General features: G+C 36.0%; 1 protein-coding gene across 3 annotated transcripts in view; it reads right to left on the bottom strand.

The window, feature by feature from the left end:
- The window catches only part of CCDC172 (coiled-coil domain containing 172), a 69,056-nt gene that overhangs the window by 32,094 nt on the left and 21,944 nt on the right, over positions 1-15,018 (bottom strand). For all 3 annotated transcript variants that reach the window (XR_007145396.1, XM_047825706.1, XM_047825705.1), the window contains exons 4-5: positions 12,269-12,385; positions 10,939-11,104 (exon numbers count right to left, since the gene is read on the bottom strand). Coding sequence is in view for 2 of the 3 variants with exons in the window: in XM_047825706.1 (XP_047681662.1) it covers positions 10,939-11,104; positions 12,269-12,385 (283 nt within the window). In the remaining variant the exon portion in view is untranslated. The remainder of the gene's footprint in view (positions 1-10,938; positions 11,105-12,268; positions 12,386-15,018) is intronic.

The raw sequence follows: 15,018 nt of genomic DNA, 5'->3' as shown, positions 1-15,018 counted from the left end.
TATTTTTATTTTTTAAATTAATTTATTGAAATTCAAGTTAGCTAACATGCCACGTAGTATTGGTTTCAGGGGTAGAACCTGTGATTCATCATTTACATTTAACACCCAGTGCTCATCCCAACAAGTGCCCTCCTTCATGCCCATCACCCATTTAGCTCATCCACCCACCCACCTCCCTCCAGCAACCCTCAGTTTGTTCTGTGTATTTAAGGCTCTGGTATGGTTTGCCTCCCTCTTTCTTTTTTTTTTTTTTTCAAGTTTATTTATTTATCCTGGGGGGGAGGGGCAGAGACAGAAAGGGAGAGAGAGAGAATCTTAGGCAGGCTTTGCACTGCCAGCACAGAGCCCAAAACAGGGCTCAAACCATGAACCCTGAGATCATGAACTGAGCCAAAATCAAGAGTCAGATGCTTAACCAACTGAGTCTCCCAGGCGCCCCCTTCCTCGCTACTTTTATCTTATTTTTCTTTTCTCTCTCCTATGTTCACCTGTTTTGTTTCTTAAATTCCACATATGAGTGCAATCATATGATGTTTGTCTTTCTCTGACTTAATTTCACTTAGCATAATTTGTTCTAGTTCCATCCATGCTGTTGAAAATGGCAAGATTTCATTTTTTTTATATATGAGTAATATTCCATTGTACATACATACCATGTCTTCTTTATTGATTCATCAGTCAATGTATATTTGGGCTCTTCACATAATTTGGCTATTGTTGATACTGCTGCTATAAATATTGAGGTGCATGTGCCCTTTCGAATCAGCACTTTTGTATCCATTGTATACCTCGTAGTGCAATTGCTGTGTCATAGGGTATTTCTATTTTTAACTTTTTGAGGAACATTCATAATGTTTTCCAGAGTGGCTGCACCACTTTGCATTCCCACCAACAGTGCAAAAATGTTCCCCTTTCTCTGCATCCTGGCCAACGTCTGTTGTTTCCTGAGTTCCTGATGTGAGCCATTCCGACAGGTGTGAGGTGGTATCTCATTGTGATTTTGATTTGTATTTCCCTGATGATGAGTAATGTTGAGCACCTTTTCACGTGTCTGTTAGCTATCTGGATGTCTTCTTTGGGAAAGTGTCTATTCATGTCGTCTATTTCTTTACTGGATTACTTGTTCTTTGGGTGTTGAGTTTGATACGTTCTTTATAGATTTTGGATACTAACCCTTTACCCAATATGTCATTTGCAAATATCTCCTCCCATTCTGTCAGTTGCATGTTAGTTTTGTTGATTGTTTTCTTCACTGTGCATAAGCTTTTAATCTTGAGGAGGTCCCAATAACTCAGTTTTGCTTCTTGAGACATGACTAGTAAGAAGTTACTGTGCCAAGGTCAGAGAGGTTGCTGCCTGTTTTCTCCTGCATGATTTTGATGATTTCCTGTCTTACAGTTAGGTCTTTTATCCATTTTTAATTTATTTTTGTGTATGGTGTAAAAAAGTTGTCTAGTTTCATTATTCTGCATGTCACTGTCCAGTTTTCCCAGCATAATTTGCTGAAGAGACCATCTTTTTTCCATTGGCTGTCTTTCCTGCTCTGTCAAAGATTAGTTGGCCATACATTTATGGGTCTATTTCTGGGTTCTTGCTTCTGTTCTATTGATTTATTTGTCTGTTCTTGTGCCAGTACCATACTATCTTGATGATTACAGCTTTGTAATACAGCTTGACGTCTGGAATTGTGATGCGTCCAGCTTTGGTTTTCTTTTTCAACAATACTCTGACTATTCAGGTCTTTTCTGGTTCCATACAAATTTTAGAATTGTTTGTTCTAGTTCTGTGAAGAATTCTGGTGTTATTTTGATAGGGATTGCACTGAATGTATAGATTACTTTGGATAGTATAGACATTTTACCAATACTTGTTCTTCCAATCCATGAGTATGTAATGTTTTTCTACTTCTTTGTGTCTTCTTCAATTTCTTTCACAAGCTTTCTATAGTTTTCAGCATACAAATCTTTTACCTCTTTGATTAGGTTTATTCCTAGTTATCTTATGGTTTTAGTGCAATTGTAAATGGGATCGATTCCTTAATTTCTGTTTCTGCTGCTTCATTATTGGTGTATAGAAACGCAACCAATTTCTGTACATTAATTTTGTATCCTGAGACTTTGGTGAATTCATGTATCAGTTCTAGCAGTTTTTTGGTGGTCTTTTGGGTTTCCCATGTAGAGTATCATGTCATCTGCAAAAAGTGAAAGTTTGACTTCTTCTTTGCCAATTTGTATGTCTTTTATTTCTTTTTGTGGTCTGACTGCTGAGGCTAGGACTGCCAGTACTATGTTGAAAAAGACTGGTGAGAGTGGACATCCTTGTTGTGTTCCTGACCTTAGGGGGAAAGCTCTCAATCTTCTCCACTGAGGATGATATTAGCTGTGGGTCTTTCATATATGGCCTTTACGATGTGGATACATGTTTCTTCTATCCTTTCTTGAAGTTTTTTATCAAGAAAGGATGCTGTATTTTGTCAAATGTTTTTTCTGCATCTATTGAGAGGTTCCTATGGTTCTTATCCTTTCTTATTAACGTAGTACATCATGTTGATTGATTTGTGAATATTGAATGAGCTCTGCAGCCCAGGAATGAATCCCACTTGATCATGGTGAATAATTCTTTTAATGCACTGTGGAATTTGATTTGCTGGTATCTTGTTGAGAATTTTTTCATACAGATTCATCAGGGATATTGGCCTGTAATTCTCTTTTTAGTGGAGTCTTTATCTAGTTTTGGAATCGAGGAAAAGCTGGCTTTATAGAATCAGTTTGGAAACTTTCTTTCCATTTCTTTTTTCTTTTCTTTTCTTTCTTTCTTTCTTTCTTCTTTTTTTTTTTTTTTTTGGAACAGTTTGAGAAGAATAGGTATTAACTCTTCTTTAAATGTCAGGTAAAATTCCCCTGGGAAGCCATCTGGTCCAGGACTCTTGTTTATTGGGAGATCTTTGAATTTTGATTGAATTTCTTTGTTGGGTATGGGTCTGTTCAAATTTTCCATTTCTTCCTGTTTGTTTTAGTAGTTTGTATGTTTCTAGGAATGTGTCCATTACTTCCAGATTGCCCAGTTTGTTTGCATATAATTTTTCACAGTATTCTCTTAAAATTGTGTTTCTGTGGTGTTGGCTGTGATCTCTCCTCTTTCAGTCATGATTTTATCTATTTAGGTCCTTGCTTTTTGATAAGTCTGGCTAGGGGTTTATCAATTTTGTTTATTTTTCAAAGAACCAGCTCATAGTTTCATGACCTGTTTTGCTAGTTGTTTTTGTTTGTTTGTTTCTATCATTTATTTCTGCTCTAATCTTTATTATTCCCCCCCCCCCTTTTTTTTGCTGTATTTAGGCTTTAGTTGCTGTTCCTTTCTGAGCTCCTATAGGTGTAAGGTTAGATTTTGTATTTGGGACCTTTCTTGCTTCTTGAGATAGGCCTGAATTGCAATATACTTTCCTCTGAGGACTGTCTTTGCTGCATCCCAAAGTGTTTAAACTGTCATTTTTCATTTTCATTTGCTTCCAGGTATTTTTTTTTTAATTTCTTTAATTTCCTGGTTAACACCTTCATTCTTTAGTAGGATGTTCTTTAACCTCTGTGTATTTGAGGGCTTTCTAAATTATTTCTTGTGGTTGATTTCACGTTTCATAGTGTTGTGATCTGAAAATAGGCATAGTGTGATCTCAAGCTTTTTGTACCTGTTGAGGGCTGATTTGTGATCCAGTATATGATCTATTTTGGAGAATGTTCCATGGGAACTCAAGAAGAATGTGTATTCTGCTGCTTTAGAATGAAATGGTTTGAATACCTGTTAAGTCAATCTGGTCTGGTGTGTCATTCAAAGTCATTGTTTTGCTTGGATGATCGGTCCATTGTTGTAAATGGGACATTAAAGTCTCCTACTATTATGGTATTATTATCAATGCCCTTATGTTTGTTGTTAACTGATTTATGTATTTGGGTTCTCTAAGTTGGAGGCATAAATACTTAAAATTGTGAGATCTTCTTGATGGATAGATGCCTTAATTATATAATGCCCTTCTTCATCTTTTGTTACAGTCTTTAATATATAGTTGACGGGTAGATGTTTTTCCATCCCTTCACTTTCCATCTGCACATGTCTTTAGATCTAAAATGAATCTCTTGTAGGCAGCATATAGATGGATCTTATTTATTGTTTGTTTTTGTTTTTTTACATTCTGATATCCTATGTCTTTTCACTGCAGCATTTAGTCTATTTATATTCAGAGTGATAATGAAAGATAAGAATTTAGTGCCATTGTGTTACCTGTAGAGTTGGTGTTTCTGGTGATGTTCTCTGGTCCTTTGAAGTATCTGTTGCTTTGGTCTTCTTTTTTTTCTCCACTCAAAGAGTCCCCCCAAAATTTCTTGTAGGGCTGGTTTAGTGGTCATGAACTCCTTTAGTTTTTGTTTGTTTGGGAAACTCTTTATCTTTCCTTCTATTCTGAATGACAGCCTTGCTGAGTTAAGAATTCTTGGCTGCGTATTTTCCTAATTTAGCACATTTAATGTTTCCTGCCACTCCCTTCTGGCCTGACAAGTTTCAGTGGTCTGCTAACTTTATGGGTCTACCCTTGTAGGTTAAGGACCTTTTGTCCTTAGCTGCTTTCAGACTTCTCTATCTTTGTATTTTGCAAGTTTCACTATGATATATCATGGTGTTGACTTGTTTTTGTTGGTTTTGGGGGTAGTTCTCTGTGTCTCTTGGACCTGAATACCTGTTTCCTCCCCCAGATTAGGAAAGTTCTCAGCTATAATTTGTTCAAATAAACCTTATGCCTCCTTTTACCACCATTCCTCTTTTGGGATTCCTATGATATGGATATTGTTTAATTTTATGGAATCACTAAGTTCTCTAAATCACCCCTCATGGTAATAGTTTCCTTTCCCTTTTCTTTTTAGCTCCATTATTTTCCACAATTTTATCTTCTGTATCACTTATTCTCTGCTGTTTCTTCAACCCTCATTGTGACTGTATCCAGTTGGTTTTGCATCTCAGCTATAGCATTTCTGATTTCAGCTATTAGGTCTGTGATCTCTGCAGCAAGGGTTTCTCTGGTGTCTTCTATGTTTTTTTTTTCTCAAGCCCAGCTAGTAGTTATGAGTATTGTTCTAAATTCTTGTTCAGATATATTGCTTATGTCTGTTCTGAGCAAGTCTCTCGCTGTAATTTCTTCTTGACCTTTCTTTTGGGGAGACTTCTTCTGTCTTGTCATTTGGCTACGTTTCTGTCTTCTACATGTTTTAAATGCTTGTTGTATTTCCTGAACCTGAGAGTAATGCTATATTCAAAAGGGCTCATACACTTCAGGACCTGGCACTTCAGGAAGTGTTTCTGATGTAAGCTGTGTGCACTGTGCTGTTGTGCTTTGCCTGCTTTTTCCCACTGGCCAGTACTCCACAGAGTTCTTCCTTACTTGCTGTGTGGGGTGTTTGGACCTTTAGGTGAGCTTTGATTTGGTCATTAAAATGTGCTTTAATTTGTGTGGAAAAAAACAGAAAGAAAACCCTGATCCCCAAAAAAGATAAAAGGAAAGGGAACAACAACAACAACAACAACAAAACGTAAAAACAACAACAACAACAACAACAACAACAAACTATAAGGCTGATTCCAAAGAAAAAGAAGGGGGGGGGGTAAGAAAAGAAGAAAAGAAAAAAAGAAAGAAAAAAAAAGCTTGATCCTAAAAAAAGAGAAGGAAATTTAAAAAACAAACAAGACACATGAACCTGATTCCAAATGAAAAAAAAAGAAGAAGAAAGAATAAAAGTAAGTCTGATCCTGTTTCCACCAGAACTGCAGATGCTGTTTTGAAGCATTCGATTTTCAGTATACTTGGTTCACACAGGGTGCTGGCTGCTCTGGTCTTCTGGAAGAGAAGCCTGCTGCATTGGCTCAGCATCAGTCTTACCTCAGTGAATAAGTGGTTGCCAGGCATAGGGGGACAGGGTTTGGTGTAAGTGGGTCCCACCTCCACTGGGGGCCACTGTGTTGCACTCTGAAGTCCCATCTTGTTGATAATGGGGGCGGGGGGAATGGCACCACCTCAATCTCTCATCCCTTGGCTGGAGATGTCACACCCCCTACTGTTCAGGCAGCCCTCACAGAATTGTGAGGGCAGTCGACTCACCCTGCACCACAACTCTCCTGCATCTTTTCTTTGGTGTGAGGCTGGGATTCAAAACTCAAGTCTTAAAGTCCCTGGCTCTTCAGACCCAGCCCCCTTCTCTAGAATAGAGTTTCTCCACACTCTGAAGTTCTTTGCCCCTGAAAATCAGGCCCACACCTGTGCAATCTGTGGAATCTATGGCATAGCACTGCTAAAAGCAGCAAAGGTTGTATTCCCTCTGGGTGCACCTCTGTCCCCTACTGTTAAAAGGCCTTTTGCTGGCACCTTCAGGGTCTTTTGTCCTTGGGGAGGCAATATACCCTCTTCCAAAAGTACTCCAGGAAGGGAACGTTCTCTCTTAATGCACCCCAGAGATCTCTACACCATGCTTTGCAGTCTGGGGCCGGCTCCCTCCCCGCAGGAGCTTGCACCACAGCTCCACTCTGGAGAAAGGCACTTCCAAAGCCTCAGAGTTTGAGCTCTGAAGACCGTTTGCAAAAAGAACCCTGCAACACTCAGTACTTCTCACTCCCCAGTCTGTTGTCCACAGAGGTTTTCCTCTTGTGCAAACTGATGCCGCACTCTCTTAACCCCTCTTAGTCTCCCTTTTGTCTCTCCATGAAAAGGGTTCAGGACTGCTGTTTTCCTCTCCCCCCAATTCACTTCTATGTACCTCGCAACTACCACACTGTCTCCCTCCAACCTTGGAGATCCTTCTGCCAGTCTGCAGATCGACTTCCTGGGTGTTCTAAGTGATCTGACCTCAACACAGCTGAATTTGAGGGACTAGGAAAGTCCAGGGTCCCCCTACTTCTCCACCATCTTAACTCCTCATTTATCAGTGACATTTTTATTTCAGATAATGTATTGTGACATTCTAAAATGTTCTTTTTTTTACATTTTCTATTTCTCCACTGAGATTACCTGTCTTTTCATCTATTGCAAGTGCATTTTCCTTTATTCATTGAGCATAGCTCAATAATAGCTGCTATAAAATATTTGATAATTCCAATATCTAGATCACTGTGAGTTTGGCATCTCATGGTTTTCTTCTGATACTAGGACACATTTCACTGATTCTTCAGAGGTCGAGTGATTTTGGATTGCATCCTGAACATTGTGAATATCATATTGTGGAGACTTCTGATTTGTTTTGATAATAGCCATCCTAATAGGCGTGAAGTGGTATCTCATTATGGTTTTGATTTCCATTTCTCTAATGACTAGTCATGTTGAGCATCTTTTCATGTGCGTATTGGCCATATCTTTGGAGAAATGTTTATTCAAGTCCTGTGCCCATTTTTTAATTGAATTATTTTCCTAGTGTTGAGCTGTAGTTCTTCATATATTCTGGACACTAGGGGCACCTGGCAGACTCAGTTGATACAGCATGTAACTCTTGATCTCGGGGTCAGGAGTTTGAGCCCCACATTGGGTGCAGAGACTACTTAAAAATATTCTGGATGTTGATCCCTTATCAAAGATAGGATTTGCAAATATTTTCTTCCATAAGGAAACACAACCCATTATTTCGGAGAGCTTTGTTTTTATTCTCTTGATAGTGTCTTCTGATATACAAAAGATCTTTATTTTAATGAAATACAACCTATGTATTTTTTTCTTTTGTTGCCTGTATTTTTGGTATCCAAGAAATCATCTCCAATTCCAATATGACGAAGTGTTTCCTATATGATTTCTTCTAAAACGTTTATTGTTTTACTTCATAAGCTTAAGACTTTGGTCCATTTTAGCTAATTTTTGTATATTGTGTAAGGAAAGGGCCTAACTTCATCTTTTGCATGGGGTATCTAGTTTTCCCTGTACCATTTCTTGAAAAGACTGTACTTTTCCATTGAATAGTCTTGGCACTCTTATTAAAAGTAATTTCACCACATACATGAGGGTTGATATTTGAGTTCTCTATTCTATCCCGTTTTTCTATATGTCTGTCCTTATTCTAGTACCACCGTTTTGATTACTGCAGCACTTTAGTAAGTTGTGAAATCAGAAAGTGTGAATCCTCCAACTTTATTCTTCATTTTTCTTTTTCAAGACAGTTTTGGCTTTTTGGGATTCTTTAGGAATCTATATGAATTTTACAATGGGTTTTTCTATTCACGAAAATAATGCTGTTGGAATTTTGCTAGGGATTACATTGAATCTATACATCAGTTTGGGTAATAATGTCATTTAACAATGTTAAGTTTTCCAATCCATGATATGGGATGTCTTTCCATTTACTTAGGACTTAATTCCTTTGAGCAAAGTTTTATATGGTTTTCAGCGCACAAGTCTTTCACCTCTTTGGTTAAATTTCACCTCCTAAGTATTTATTCTTTTGGATTTATTATAAATGGAATTTAAAAAAATTTTCCTTTTTGGATCATTTATTGCTCATACATAGAAATGCAACTTACTTTTCTGTGTTGATTTTGCATACTTCAACTTTGCTGTATTTATTTATTAGCTCTAGCAGGGTTTTTTTTGTGTGTGTGTGTGTGGTATCCCTAGTTGTTCTATATATACGAGCATATCATCTGGGCACAGACAACATTTTACTTCTTGCTTTCCAATTTGGATGCCTTTCATTTCCTTTTCCTGCCTAGTTGATTCGGCTAAAATTCCTAGTATTATGTTGAATAGAACTGGCGATATCCATTACTTCTCACAGAAAGTTAGAGTATGTATCTATTTAACTTTATATTCTACACTTGTAGTTATTGAATAGTACACATCAATATCACCTAAGGGACTTATAAAAAAGTTATGTTCCCTATCCTCTCCCACAAAGATTCTGAATCAATAGGTCTGGGATGAGATTCAAACATTTAATATTTTTTAAAGCTTCCCAGATGTGTGCCTCTGTCTCTACCCAAAGTAATTCATCTCTGAGAACCTTATTTCCTTCATCTATAAAATGAGATTAAAAAGTATAATCACCACATTTTCTGAGGGCTTAACTATGTGCCAGGCAGCATTCTATGTGCTTCAGTATTATTTCATTGAATTCTCACAACAATCTTTGTTAAAGTCATTACTACTAACCCCCATCTTTACAGATGAGGAGGCTGAGCCAAAGAAATGTTAAATATGTTGCCCCAAATCACACAATTATTAAATGGTGAAATTAAGATTTAAATTAAATCAACATGACATTAGCATTTATAATCTTTAGGATGATGATGATTGTTATATAGTATAAGCCCAATAAATAGTAATTAAAATAATAGTTGTCACATGCAAAGAAAATAATAAATTATTCATACTGATAGCTCCAAGTCAATAAAAAAGTTAAATGTGTTTATTATTCTCCACCTACTAAAGCCATCAAAGTAAGAGTACATTTTAGAAAGGCTTCCATTAAAAACTAATTTCCCATTGAATATCATTTATATTTTCATTCTCTATTTCCTCAATTCCCATTGACTCCAATCTCTTACTACCAGTCTTCCTCTACTGCTCTACTCCACAATACTGCTCTTGACATCTGATCGTCAGATCAACATCCTATTTTGATTTCCACTAATTTGAGGAAAACATTTTTTGCTTTTGGTTTCCAAAATATTACTCTCTGCTGGTTCTCCTCTTGCCGTCTTTTTTTTTTTTTTTCTATTTTTTTTTTTTCTCAACGTTTATTTATTTTTGGGACAGAGAGAGACAGAGCATGAACGGGGGAGGGGCAGAGAGAGAGGGAAACACAGAATCGGAAACAGGCTCCAGGCTCCGAGCCATCAGCCCAGAGCCTGACGCGGGGCTCGAACTCCCGGACCACGAGATCGTGACCTGGCTGAAGTCGGACGCTTAACCGACTGCGCCACCCAGGCGCCCCTCCTCTTGCCGTCTTTGACTACTCTGTCTCATTCTTCTTTCTTTTCCTAAATGTTATGCTTTCCCAGTTTCTGGCTTTGGTCTTCACTCCTCATCTATGTTCTCTCTACATACTTTCTCTGAATGAGGTCACAAACTCCTCTGGATTCAGTCCCAAGCCTAATACCCTAGCTCTGATCTTTTACTAGCTTCACAACCAAATTTTCCCTTGCCACTTGGGCATCTCCCCCTGTATATTTCATAGATATCTCCAACTAAAAATGCCTGAAACAAAACTCAATCTTTTTGTCCAGAAAAGGCTATAGTTCCAACAGGCTTCTTTCTCTACCTCTGCTCTTCCTCCTGGTACCATATTGTACCCAATCTCTGAAGTTTGAAAACTATGATTCATCCCTGACTTCCTCTATTTCTATTCACATTTATCAGTGATAAAGTCCTGTCATTATTCCTACACATCTCTTTAATTCACACTCTCTTCTCCTTGGCAATGACTTTAGCTCAGAATCTTATCACAGATTGCAATAACCATATAATGTTCCTGAAATGAAATTCTCCCCACTCCACTGTGTAACCTTGTTTCCTAGTTTAAATTGTACTGATGGTAAATGAGGATCACTGCACCAGTCCTATCCCTATGATAGCGTCTATCACATTGTACTATAAATATCTGCTTCCATATTTGATCGTTCCACTTTTTAGTTTTATATCCTGATGACCTAGAACAGTGCCTATCACGCAACAGAGAGTAAATAGATATTTGCTTCTTGAATGAATGACTAAATGCTCTTGTCACACTTACTTCTAAAGAACGTGGGACTGCGCGATAAAAGATACACTTTCATTAGGAGAATTAAGAAAAAGGTAAAGGAACAGCTATGAAATAACCCAAATTGCTTGTGAAAAAGTTAAATTTCTAAAAAATCTGTTGATTCAAAATAACTTAGTTTCGTTAGTGGCAGATAGATAAATGAGGTGGTACTTTGTACTCATACCTCTTTTCAAAATGTTTGCCTGGTTTTCTAAGTCAGATATTTCAATCTGGACATTTTCTTTTATCAACAGCTCTCTTTTCTTTGTTACTTCATACTCATTATTGAAGTCTGTAATTTCCTTAATAAATTTTTCCTCCTCTTCTATCACTTTTTTCTGTGTAGCCTCCTAAAAAACAGAAACAAAAGACCAAATATAGATGTTAATTTGTAACAATATTTTCTTTAGTGATTTACAGTGCAGTCATTTGGAATTATTAACAACAAAAATATATAATTGTATATCCTGGTATTATTACAAAGTGCTTTACTCCTCTAGCAATATTAATAAAAGAGCTGAAGCTATTACATAATGACAACCAACTATTCCCATGTGGAAGTTTTATCCTTAATGTTTTGGGAGTATTACTGATGTAGAAATTCTACTATTTATCTTTGTATCTGTGTTTGTGTATTAAGCTTAGAGCCGTACGTGCCATTCTGTCACTGCAATGTGAAATTGGGTAAAATAACTAAATGTCCAAACTTGAAAATAAAAATCTATACTCAAAGGAATAACCGCTAAAGAAAAAAGACAAACAAACAAGGAAATCCAAAGAACCCTTTTAAAATATAGGTAAAGAAGGTAAAATTCTATATTTATTTCCAATTCAGTTCTATGAAATAGCTTACATTCTATGAAACATCAACATGAAGAAGAAGTAAGAATTTCCAAGAACTCTGGGCAATGCTAGAACCTAAATATTATTGTATTTTTCTATTTTTTTCAAAGAAATGTCCACTGATTGTGAACTGCATTGAGAAACTGGCCATATCATATGTAACCACCAAGTCTGTTGATTTCTGAAATCAGATAAATATTTTTAGTATTTCTAAAATATTTTCTTTTGAAATGTCAATTAACTATAAGTCACATTCCTAAACTGGCCCTGTCATTTAAAACTACTGAGTCTATTGGTTCTGACTTAAGATAAAAAGATAAAAACTATCTTTTCACCAATATCCGTAATATGACTAAAGTGTGAACCTCTCTGTCTTTCAAAAGCATTAAAACCAAGGTCTCAAAGCCTGAGCAATTCAAATCAGTTTCACCGTTTTTTAAATGCTTATTATAATTGCAAATAATATCTATATTGCATCCCTGCCAATAGAACTCTTTCAAACTGTATTACTCTACCAACTGGTTTTAAATAGCACTTAATACTTTCCATATCTGAACAGGACTATCTGCCAATATGCGTACAGATAATTTTCTAAAAGTACACCTAAGTATATTTAAATACTTTTCAATACAGTTAGTGAAATAGACATTTCTTAGCGGCTGAAGGCTTACAAAGGTTTGGAGAAGCATATTCCTCTGGTTTATAATTTCACTATACTGTCTTTCTAAGGCATTTTCATGAATCTTCCAAAGCTGTAAGAGGAAAGTTTTTTCAGAAAATTGCTGAACCTTTAAAATGAAAAAACAGAAATCAGAATGAAACAATTAGTCAGACATTTTAGGTGCCTTAGTTAATAGAACAGATCTGTATAGTGTAAGATATTTTCTGTATTAAACTTAAATACAAAATAAAATTCACATTAAACATCGTATTTTATAGGTGCTGTTACATATTTTTTATAAGTGTTCTATAATTACAAGTTTTATAATCTTTCCCCCCAATTAGACTATAGGCCCCTCAAGGGCAGAGAACGTGTTTTCTTTTTTCTTTCCAATACCTAGCACATTTCTTAGCTTAGGTACCAAAGTTTTTTGACTACACACACTGAAATCTGTTGCAAGACAGCTTGTGTTAAAGAACAAGTTTCTATTCTCATCATTTATAAGGAAGATATGGATGAATTAAACATGTATACAGTATGACTAATAAAATGAGATAAAATCTACAAACCACAGGCAAAAACCTAGTCCCATGACTACAGTTATACTAAAAAAACACAAATCTGCTAAAGCCTTCAAATGGTTTTGTGAAATCATTTTTTATTTTAGTACCTCATTTGGTTCTAGTTAGCAAAAGACATAATAACATTAATATTAGATATGTAACTATTATTTCATTTGAGCCATAAAGAATAGCATCTCCTGAGACCATGAATATTGAAGTGAAAGTCAGGAAGTTTTAATATATAAAAGCTAAAAATGATGCCAGACTGGAAATAATCTTTCCTCTATATTCAGTACTGGCCTTCATAAGAAAGCATCACTTTTAGTTTGGGGCTGTTCCCATCTCCACAGTGAAAAGAAAAAGGAAATAAATTCAATTTAAATTGCAGAAAGCAAGATTTACGGTAGCCATAAGAATTTCCTGAAGGTGAGAGACAGGGTGTGAAATCTCTGTCCCAGAAGATATTGAATAGTAAAGAGCTTAGGAATACTCTAGTCCAGAGGCAAAGGGTTGGCCTGAAAGATATTTTGAAATGATATGGCTAAAATGTCCTGGAAATATTGGCACTAAAAAAGTAGCAGAAAAAAAGTAACAGGAATAAAACAGAAAATATGATGTCGCATATATGTAATATCATGGCACGTCTGCTCACACCTTCAGTACTTGGTACCGTTCTCATCAGCTCTATCTTAAGAAAGACATCAACCAAAAATGATGAAAGAGATGTAATTTTCATGACCAAAGAAACTCAGAAAAAATTGTTTTAAAACTGGGGGCAGGAAGAATGGGGCAGTTAGTTATTTTACTGTCTAGAAAGACAGAAATTAGAAAACATAAGGCCAGATCTATAAAATCATCTAGAAATTGGTCATAATAGCAAGCAAGAATACGATCATGAATTCTATTACATTTATTTAGAATAAGAAAATACTTCAGAGCCACTTACTATTTATTAGTAAATGAGAATAAAATGAGTTCCAGAAAAGTGAAATTCTTTAATAAAGGTAATATAGTAATTATGGGCAAACTCAGGATTGAAAACCCAGATCTTTTGACTTCCTTTCTTCTAAATTATGACTAGAACTATTTCAAAGTAATAGAGATACTTCTGGAACTAAAAGGGACTTCAGTCTCTGACAATAGCAGAAGTTCAAAGTATGGAAGTTTGAGAAAGAGAAAAATTATCAGACCCTAATGAAAGAAGATTGCTTGCAGTCTACACCTACCTCCCAGAGCTGCTATTTTGGACAGTAACCATGAATGCCTGAAAAACTGCTAGGACCAAATACTGGGCTGGATAAATTTTGGCTTAAGCCAATAAGGTGTGTCAGGTATTATGCCCTTCAGAATCAAAATTCCTGAATTCAGGTTGTTTCTGCCACTGATCTGTTGTGAAAGACTTACGGTAAAACCCAAAGATGAAGAAAATATTACTTACGAGGTTAAAAAGTTTTTTAAATATGACATAACCAAATTTATTATTCAAGTTCAGAAAAGCCTTATGTTGAGAACTAAGAAATTAATATATTAAAGTGAGCTATTAGATAAGTTGGCATTTAATTGGAATATTTTACCACAATCTGAAAAATGAAACCTATGTACCCCAAATGAAAAGTAAACAGCTATTCAAAAGCTTTGTAAGAAAGATGTATCTATACATTTCCTCTTCCCCTAAACTCCTATGGGAATTATCATTTTGAGGTCTTTTCAGCTTCTTTGATATATTTTTTTAAATTATTGGCCTGCTTCTCCTCATCATTCCCCTTTTCTGTCTTACACTCTGTCTTTATCTTTTACTTCCACATTTTCCTCCTTAAATTAACCTTAAAAAGTCCTAGAATCAATAACTACAGAAAAATTACAGTAACACTGATTTTTAAATTTACTAGGGCCTGTGATTAAAACATTTAATACAAAAAGGAATTGGCAGGTAGAGGAAAGAACCTAATAGAAAAAGAGGCAAAGAGTCTGAGAAAGCTCAAATCAGTAAGGTTAAAGAGGAGATGCCCACAATATGCTGATTCAAATGGTGAAGACAGCAATAAGTTAAGGTTGCAGAAGCTACACAGGTTTATTAATAATAGAGTTCTTCATATTTTAACAAAACCAAAAGGACAAAGACTTTTGGATCTTCCCAGTTCCTCTTGGCCAAGTATGTTGTTACTCTTAAAAGCTGAAATAGCTTTTCAAGGCCACC

This window comes from Prionailurus viverrinus, chromosome D2, assembly GCF_022837055.1.
Source record: "Prionailurus viverrinus isolate Anna chromosome D2, UM_Priviv_1.0, whole genome shotgun sequence".
NCBI lineage: Eukaryota > Metazoa > Chordata > Mammalia > Carnivora > Felidae > Prionailurus > Prionailurus viverrinus.
Note: the sequence above shows the minus strand (reverse complement) of the source record. Positions and strands in the feature narration are given on the sequence as shown.